The sequence below is a fragment of the Atractosteus spatula genome, chromosome 11, assembly GCF_055471065.1.
Source record: "Atractosteus spatula isolate fAtrSpa1 chromosome 11, fAtrSpa1.hap1, whole genome shotgun sequence".
Lineage (NCBI taxonomy): Eukaryota > Metazoa > Chordata > Actinopteri > Semionotiformes > Lepisosteidae > Atractosteus > Atractosteus spatula.
Genome location: NC_142716.1, coordinates 46,001,439 through 46,010,956, shown reverse-complemented (window position 1 = coordinate 46,010,956; position 9,518 = coordinate 46,001,439). Strand labels below are relative to the sequence as shown.

At 38.0% G+C, this 9,518-nt stretch overlaps 1 protein-coding gene across 1 annotated transcript; it reads right to left on the bottom strand.

Moving 5' to 3' along the window:
• Window positions 1–6,644: 6,644 nt before the first annotated feature.
• LOC148824183 (galanin receptor 2a) lies at window positions 6,645–8,804 on the bottom strand. Its single transcript, XM_088928002.1, has 2 exons — window positions 8,455–8,804; window positions 6,645–7,422 (listed from the first exon to the last, which is right to left on the bottom strand). The coding sequence occupies exons 1-2, from the start codon at window positions 8,802–8,804 to the stop codon at window positions 6,645–6,647; spliced, it is 1,128 nt and encodes a 375-aa protein (XP_088784128.1).
• Between the last annotated feature and the right edge of the window lie 714 nt (window positions 8,805–9,518).

The following is a 9,518-nucleotide window of genomic DNA, read 5'->3' as shown; positions in this document are numbered from 1 at the left end:
ACTAAAAGGATGATGGAATTTTCTACACCATAAGGACCTCAATGATACATTGGGTTTGACTCAGGCACTCATAGCTTGTTTTTCAAAACAGTGTGCACATCATTGTCGATTTGTTCATATACACAAACAGCAAAATTTGATATTATTATAAGATTCCTATGTTCAAATGAATTGCAACACTCAGGCCTAATGAATTTGGCATTATCCATGATTTTAAACATAGGTAACATGAACATTCATGTCACAGATCAAAGAATCCTTAGAATTTTTTTGAATGAAATGTGAATCATGGTGGATGCAGTAGGTTTCAGTAAAAGAGCAGTAGATGATTACATTGGTTAATCTGCAGAACAACGTGGTACACCCAGAAAAAGGAACACAGCTGCAGATATCAAATGCAAAATGCACACAAAAATAAATACCTGAATGAGTGTTTATAAAGACCCTATATCTCAGGGATTTAATATAACACATTTAGTGTCACACAAAATCTTCTCTTATCTTTGAATGAATCACTTTTCTGGAACACACTAAAGACTAAAGAATAGTGCCTTTCAAAAAAGCCCATGCCCAATATTTTCAAACAACGTTTTATCTAGTGACATCCTGATCAGACCGCTTAAAATTTTTTAACAAAGACAAACATCTTCTTCTCTTAACACAGTACGGTTTTCTGCACTTAAGAAGCAACAGGAACGTTATACAACAACAGTATCAATGTGGACACCTCAGTCTCAGAACTGCAAAGATATGCTCAGATTGGAGGACTTCATATTAGACCGTAATTAAATAGACAATACTCATCTCATCCATCTCTGAAAATCACTTTTCACATTTCACGCATTACGAAAGCGTAAAAGTGCAACTGCCAAGACAAGAGTCTTTTTTAAGACGCAGTCACCAGCATAAGAACCCCTGAACACTGAAGAGGATCAGTGTGACCCAGGCCGTGCAGAGATTTAAGTAATCACATCAGAAACCATGTTCCTGCTCTTTATGAATTTTTAAAAGCTAGCCACCTGTAGCTAATTAGTTCACATGCAGTCAAGTTATTTTAATGTAGCTAAATCATAATGTACTGAAGGATAATCACATAATCCTTGTTATGTGATCAAACTGATTTGTCTATCTATTCTCCTTCATCAACATGTTCCCTTTCTTCTGAAACGCACTTGGAAGAAACGAAGGTAAAGTGCAGTCTCTTTAAATGTAGTCTCCCGTCTCCAGTCACACATTAAGTACTTTGAGCAGAACTGAACAGATGTATTTAAGCAATCAAGAGGAGTGTATGGAAAGATCAATATCTACTGTCTGACTGTTGTGGGCAGTGAAAACAAAGCCACGCTTGGTCCATGGCATAACTTTGTCACATCACCTGTTTGCCAACGTGTCAGTGGCATTTACTGTATGCAAGTGATGAGCTAAATGAAGCAGAAGGAAGAAATAATGGGACACTTTCTGACCAACTGTACCCTGGGAAACTGCCTGCCCATCTGTTTTGAAATATTAAGTACAATAATGTTCCAGTGATTATAAGCAAGTTCTGATCATGATTATTATGACAGCAATACTGGATTTAATGCAGGCTGTACCAATAAGCAAAGCCACCTATCAGGCAGTGTCCACTGTGTAAAATTAAACAGAGGTCCTGAGTACTTGCTCATTAAAGTTGGTACAGTATGTTAAATGGAGTTTGTAACTAAAATTCAGGAGGGATGACAACAGTGAAGTTCAACTCAGCTGTCAGTAATTCGCAATGACTCTTGCTGTCATTTCCTCTTCTGAAACACTATAAATACTGTGCGTGATCCCCTTCTTTCCCTTGCATACGTCTTTTTGTATCCAGACTCCAGTCCATCTCCACCTCTGCAGCTGCCCCTTGGTCACTCGTCACTCTGCAGGAGTGTACCCAGCCTTCTCGACCTGTGGCCAGGAGGTCAGCCCCCAGCTAAGTGGGTTAAGCCAAATCTTGACTCTCCACACTCCATAACCTTTCAGTACACTTAATTCTTGGCTGTTATTTCTCGTAAACCTTGAAGTCCTGGATAAATTCCACTCCAGGATTGCACAATCTGTCCTCTTTAAAGATCCCCTGTAATTGAAAAAACCTCTTGGTTTGCTACCTGGTCTGATTTGTAGTGGAGCTGCTGGTGCTCAGTGGTTGTCACATGTCACCCAGGTGGGTGCTGGTCTTCAGTGGTAATAAAGTGTGTCTGCTCCTGTATGTGAAGCCTTCAGTTCTTGGGGGACATACTGTAAATTATTGAAATGCAAGGAATTATCATCATCTTTTATATTAGCCAGTTAAGACATGTTCCTGCACATTAGATCATTCTGGATGAGCAGCACTGGACAAATGAAACATAATTGTTGGAGGTAATGAAAGAAATAATATAAATATTCATAATCAGAACACCTCATTCACCAAGGAAGCCCATTTAATAACCATAAATGTGCATTAAAAAGCTTAACTGACCGAGTCAAGACTTTTCCCCCTTAAAATACTTACAAACCAAAAGTAACATCAATAAATAACAGCAGCTGCCACTGTTGGACAGATTCATGGTTGTGAACATGCACTCCATCAAATTAATTGTCATTATCTTGTTTTTCCAAGTCTGTGGTGGAATGAAATAAATTATTCTCATGTGTAATTAAAATATGCACTTGGCTGTTAATCTAGTTGACTATATACTGTTAATATAGAGTCACTGAATTTAATCCAGATCACTGTGCCGATTTAAAATGGAGCAAAGGTATTCAGAATAAGAGAGTCCTTACAAAATACCCCACTATCAAAAGGATTACATTTCCAAAGAACTACAGTATTTGCCTTTAGTGTTATAAACTCTTTCTGCATTTTCAATGGGGGGTACATGCGAGAAAATAATATAGTACTTACTGTATATATGGGATTAATTAAAAAAAACAAGTATTTAGATCAAGGAATTGTGTCAAATTCATGCTTTGCCACAAAATCACAAAAGGATAACATGGGTTGTGGGTTCAGTGATTGGCCATTATCAGCAAGTTAAGAGTTTAAAGCAAACCAGTTTATGAAACTATCATTACTTGGCCAATGCAATTGAATAGTAATCTGTACATGAGGTAATCAATCAATACTACTGTATTGTTACTGTAATCAATACCTGAGGTTCCATGCTTGGTCAACACTAAAACCAACTTGAAAACCCTTTTTGATCAAATAGCCACAGATTAGCTTTTGACCTTTTATTTAAAGGCATCAGGATTTGCTAATACATCATCAAAGCATTATGGCAAAAACCTTGTAATATCTAAAAATACTCCTTTGAGACTTAATATAAGATATTTAATGTAGATAACAGTTATCACAGTATCCTCTGGAAACCCAATGACTTCAGTGACTGGAAGACACTGTATAGAATAAGCATCCTTAAACAGAGAGAGAAAGGGAGGATAGCTGTAGATAGCACAACATGATATATCATCTAATATACAATGTAGAAGGATGTCTGAAACTCATGAACCATACTGTATGTTTCTTCATTTCTGTGTTTTAAGTAAATGTAAATTAATTTGAGACTTGCAAGAAAACTTTACTGGGTTTATTTGACATGCACTTTTTTATTGATAAACAGAATATAGGGACTTCACTCATAATCTAGTAGGCAACAAAAGCTCTTGTGAGTGGAACCGTCTAGTTACAGCATGAAAGTAATGCTTTTTTTATTTGTATGAGAGAGAGGTTAAAGAGAAAAAAGTTTTGGGTTACACTGCCACCGTATAAAACCAACGAACATTTTATAGCATGGTCTTATTTATTTTTTGTTTTAGTAGATTGCAATATAAAACCTTATTTTATAATTTTTATTACTTGTTATTAATCTCAAAAATTAGTTTGTTATTAAAAACAAAATGGTTATTAATCTATGAAACTCTGTGGCCAATCTGTGCCTGTGGCTGGAAGGTTGCTGGTTTATATCACGCAGCTGGCAGAGGAATCCTACTCTGTTGGGCCCCTGAGCAAGGCCCTTAACCCCAACTGCACCAGCAGCGCTGTATAAATGGCAGACCCTGCGCTCTGACCCCAAGCTTCTCTCCCTGACTGTGTGTCTCATGGAGAGCAAGTTGGGGTATGCAAAAAGACAAATTCCTAATATGTATATGAAATAAAATTGTATATGGCCAATAAACTGATCTTATCTATCTGATCTTATGGTTCTTAAAAAATTGAAATCACTGAGTTGCACACAATGTTTTTGTTCTGATTAAATATATGAATATGATTACCCAAACATAGAATGTATATTATATCATACTTATTCAGGTTAATCTAATTATAACAAATGCAAATGGAGTGTAAATCAAAAAAGGTTTTGACTTTCCTGTCCGAATACTTTTGTAAGACTGTCACAGTTGGGATATGCTTTGAATGTAAAAGGCAAAAATAAAAACTACAGCACACAGAAATATTGCAAAGAATGCTTTAAAATGCTATACCTACAAGCTTCACAATACCTTTATGCTTCACAATACAATAATTTACAGTGTCTAAAACATAATAGGTGCTTTAGATATTTTAAGATCAATACTTAGTATGGGCAGTATTCTAAGTTCTGATAAGTAGAGTCAGTCTGATTTAAGATTTTGTCACAAATACCAAAAACACTACGTTCAGGTTTTGTTTTATAAATCGTCCTTGAGCATCATTAAATGCCCTTTTGTGGACAAGTGCTATCTATTAGTGTATTATAAAGACCAAGAACAATCACCACAAATAAATGTGCTTTAAAAAAGTTTTTTTAAATGTACATTCCAGCTATAAATGGAAGAAATCATATAAGCATGTGATAATAGTAAAAAAACTCTATCTGCATCACTTTTATGAGCCCAACACTTTAAAAGGTTCCTCAATAAAAGAAATAACCTTCCCACTTTCCCTGCTGTCTAATGTGGCACAACTTATGTTTAAAAAAAATTAGCAATACTGCAAAAGTCACATTTTGTAAGGATTAATTGTTAAAGTACTGGAAGTCTTTACCCTGGTCATTAAAGAGAAAATTGTTTCATGTACAAAACGTTTTGCTTAATTGTGAGGGAATAGTTTCCAACGGTGGGCGCTCATTATTATAATGCTGTCTGTCCCGATGTAAACATGCCTAACTCATTAGTTTTTGCTTTAAACTAAATTAAACTGTCAAAATAGGAAAAGAAGCACAGTAACTTCCCTAAAGATGTAATTAACAATTATTATTTTCTTTTTTAAAATTACACACTTCTGGGTGTTATTTTCATTAAGAAACATACCATTCACATCGTATACAAACTTTGTCACAGGCTAAAAGAGATCACAATAAGTCTTATTTGGGAGTAATTTATTTCAGGAGCAACAGTGTTATAGTTGATCTGCATGGTAAACAGTTGACACAAATTTTATATCTATTACTACATACTAAAAATAGCAACAATAACTAGTGCTTGTAGACATGTTGAGTTAGACTTTTCCCAGTAGATCAACAAAACTGAAAAAAAAGTAAAAACAAAATACTGTTCTTAAACTTTTAACACTTATTATTAAATGAAAAAATAAATACTGATTAATGTGTAATGCAATACAAAAACTTTGGCTTTCCTTTAATGGTAATACTCAACAAAAGCTTGTAATCTATGCAATTCACTGCACATGAATAAAGAATCACTTTGCGAAATCTTGTTACAAGCCAGTAAATAACACTTTCACATTTTCTTACTGATGCATAAAAGAGCTGTCTAGGTCAACACAGAGAGTTAAATGGGACTGCAACTCTGTATTTTTCCATGAACAGTTGATACCTAGAACAGCTTAATAACCTCTGATGTACAGGATGACAGCAATTAAGAACAAGCTGAGTGTTTTATCTCAGAGTACCTCACTGAAGGCCACTGTGCCAACAGCACCTGCCCAAAAGCCTTCACAGTTCTCTGGAGAAAACCTGCTCTTTGGAAACTAACAAGATTTTCTAGAACCCCATTTATTTTCTATTTAGTTTGGCTTCAAACAGAGCACCTCTCTTAATTTCTGGCTACTAATTTTGAAAACAAGAAAAAAAGCGGGCTAGTTAACATACCATAGATAAATCTGCTTGCCCATAAACCCTCATTTACCTCCCAGTTCTGAAGAAATTAAAATGCATCACTGATACACAGAAATAAACATTTCCTTCCACATTTAAGAAACTCATGATGCTCATGGAGCATTCTGCAATAAAATTAATAAATTATTTGGTATCAGCATCATGCATCTGCTCGGCTGCAATCCACACTCCTTGTACATTATTTTACCTTCACAAAAGAACAGTTTAAATTTGAACTTGACACCTAATGAAGAAGAGAAATGCAGGACAATGGATTATCAGTAGGCTGATGTGCTTCCTCCACCCACTCAGACTGCATGCTGGATGTGAGCACCCAATACTCTGCATTGAGAAACCCATTGCCTTAACTACACAAACCTAAGAAGAGAAAGTTCTAAAAATACTCTCATGAAGGAGAAGAAAAGAACTACTGTCGTACACAATCAGGTCTGATCAATCTCTGTTTATGCGTTCTGACTGCTGGAGAATGCCTTTCTCCAACATTGCTCTTTCAAAGGCTGCAAGTCAGGAAGGAGGCTCGGAATGCAGCTATGTCACGTTGAAGGAAATAAAGGTGCCGGGTGACTTTCCTCGATAGCTGCTTTTCTCTGTCTTTCCCCAGCGTCTTCCGGGGTCCTGGCTGCCGGTGGTGGTCTGGGGCTGGGGCTCACTGACGTGTGAGACCTCAGTGGAGCCGGCATCCACTGTGCTCACCGTGTTGGCCACCTGGACCACGTGGACTTTGTTGATGACCTTCTTGCGCAGGATACAGCTGAAGACCTTCTTGAAGCCCTTCCGAAAGTGCTTGGACACCAGGGCGTAGACAATGGGGTTGAGGCAGGAGTTGGCATAGGCGACCAGGTGGGAGAGGATGCGGAAGATGTAGGTGGCCTGGTTGAGGGGGAAGTAGCCGAACCACAGGCACAAGATGACCAGGTGGTGGGGCAGCCAGCACAGGCAGAAGAGAACGGCCACAATGATGATCATCTTGGTGACTTTGCGTTTGGCTCTTTTGGACTCTGACATGTCTTCCAGAGGATCCACAGCTGTCCACAGGTAGCGGATGGTGCGGGCGTAGGTCAGGCTGAGGATGAGCACAGGGATGAGGTACCCAAAGACGAAGGTGCAGATATCCATGACCTTGCGATGAGGAACTCCCCATACTGGGATGCAGACGACAGTCCCATTCAAGTTGATTTGCTTGTAATAGCTTAGATAGGGGCCAGAGAAGATGAGTGACAGCCCCCAGATGAAGCAGATTGATGTCAGCGCATTTCTGGGAGTCCGCAGCTCCCTGGAGCGGAGAGGATAGCGAATTGCCAGGTACCTAGAAAAACAGCAGGGAAAACTGTAAGAAAGACAAACAAAAACGATAACCCACTCATCCAGCTTGTGTAGACTTTTTCACCAAATAGCGTTTCTGCAATACAGAGAAAACCAACACATACTATTTTATTATTTCCAGTGTTTATTTTTTTAATCCTAAAGAGCTGTTAAAAACTTGCAGGATATTCGTATAACATACAGTACATCTGTCCCAAGTCTTTTCAGAGTTTACGTATTGAAAAAACAGAAATAAGAGAAATATTTTATTCTTAGATCCACTCCAGAAATATAAATTTTACTTTTTAAATAAACTCCTATGGCAGTAAGGCGCACTTAATGTGTGTTGTCTGAATGTCAGTACTGTAGGTGCATTTGGAGAGCCATACACTGATGAATACCCTGATGCTGACAGTGAAAATAACTTCTTTTATTGCTCAAGGAAACAAAAAACACCATGAAACCATGAACATCATACAAATCAGATTGAAATCGGATGGCGTTTTTTGTTTTTCATGTGAATGATTGTATTTCATTGACTTTTTAATGACCCATATATATTGTTCTGTACATGTAAATTAATAACGTTTTGCATTTTTCATTTGCGCGTTGTCTCCTTCTTTGACCGTTTAGACTTAAGGTAAAAATACTCCGGGCTTTGAAAATCACTTTGAAAAATGAATCGCAGTTTATTATTATTATTATTGGTACTAACGTTCTAAACGTTGTGGAATCAGTTTACGCAGTGTAATTTAATATAACTTACGTTTACTTCAATTGTGATAATAAATCTTAAATTCATTTTTACAACCCATGCGTTAAACCTCCCTAACGCAGCTGAAAAGACATCATCAGATATAAAGGATTTACTCCTCGTTGCGACCATTGACAGCTAAACAGCTGAGAAATGGAAAAAAAATATTATTGGCATCCTTTCAGTTAGAGGTACCTACAAGTGCAATTTAAAAGGTGTATGGTTAAAGCGCCGTGCAAGGCGAACTACTGTACATACTGTACAGTATGTGCGCTTACCCACCTGTCGAGCGAGACCGTGGCCAGTGTAAAGATGCTGGCGTACATGGTGAGGTAAATGAAAAAATGGACAGCTTTGCACACCAAGGGACCGAAGATCCATTCGTCCATGGTGTAGATTGTGGCTTGGAAAGGGACACAGAAAACGATAAAGCAAAGATCCGCAACTCCCAGGTTCAAGATAAAAAGGTTGGTGGTATTGTTGTTCATCTGCCCGTTGCGGAGTAGCACGGCCAGAACCAGGCTATTCCCTACAGTCCCAACCAGGAAAATGAGCGAAAAGACCAAGGGGATGATCACTGACTCCGGTTTCCACGTTGAGGTCGTGAAGTTAAACTGAGTCGATATGTTCATGGTTCTTTTTTTTTTTGTTCCCCGTCCAGACCCAAAAGAGTTATTCAGGATTCTCCTCCAAGCTTAGTTCACAAGCTCACCCGCAGAAGAAATGAGAACACCCACTTCGCATTCCAGTGTCATTGAGAGCGCACTGTTCAGAATTCTCCCTGACCGTAGTTTTGTTAACCTTTTTTTCTAATACAGCCCGTGCGTCATTTGTATACACTGTCACCCTTTGCGTTTAGCCCTGAAGCCAGTATTCTGCTCAATGCATTGTTTCCTGCGAAGCAATGACAACGTAGTTTCAGATTTTCAAGTGATCAATATGTGGTTCAGATTTAAAGCATTTCAGTCAAACCTGTTTCCTAAACTTTTCACAAACCGATATATAAGAATAAAGAACACACAAAGCCGTCGTCTCTCTAGAGTCTCTCATCTGGGATCGCTGCGCACTCCGATTCCGCCTGTGTGCAGCTCTTGTCTTCGTCTCTCTGATTTGCATCAGTGTCTAAATCCAACAGGGTTAACAGTTCGGTACATAATATATAAATAACGCCAAGACGCACTTAGTTACAAAATCTCAACAAAATTAATGGTGAGCTTCAAAACCAGTCCCTCATGACAAACCTTAATTTGTCTCTTTAGAAAAAAAATCTTAAAGCGTGTAACGCGCTTTAGATTGATTACCAATTAGAATAATAACCCCTCTTCTGCTACGTCCGAGATTTTACC

Excerpts from the sequence above, each read along its gene's own strand:
- LOC148824183 (XM_088928002.1), bottom strand. The coding sequence starts at position 8,804 with ATGAACATATCGACTCAGTTTAACTTCACGACCTCAACGTGGAAACCG. Across the intron at positions 7,423-8,454 it reads GCCACGGTCTCGCTCGACAG|GTACCTGGCAATTCGCTATC; the intron begins GTGGGTAAGCGC and ends CTGTTTTTCTAG.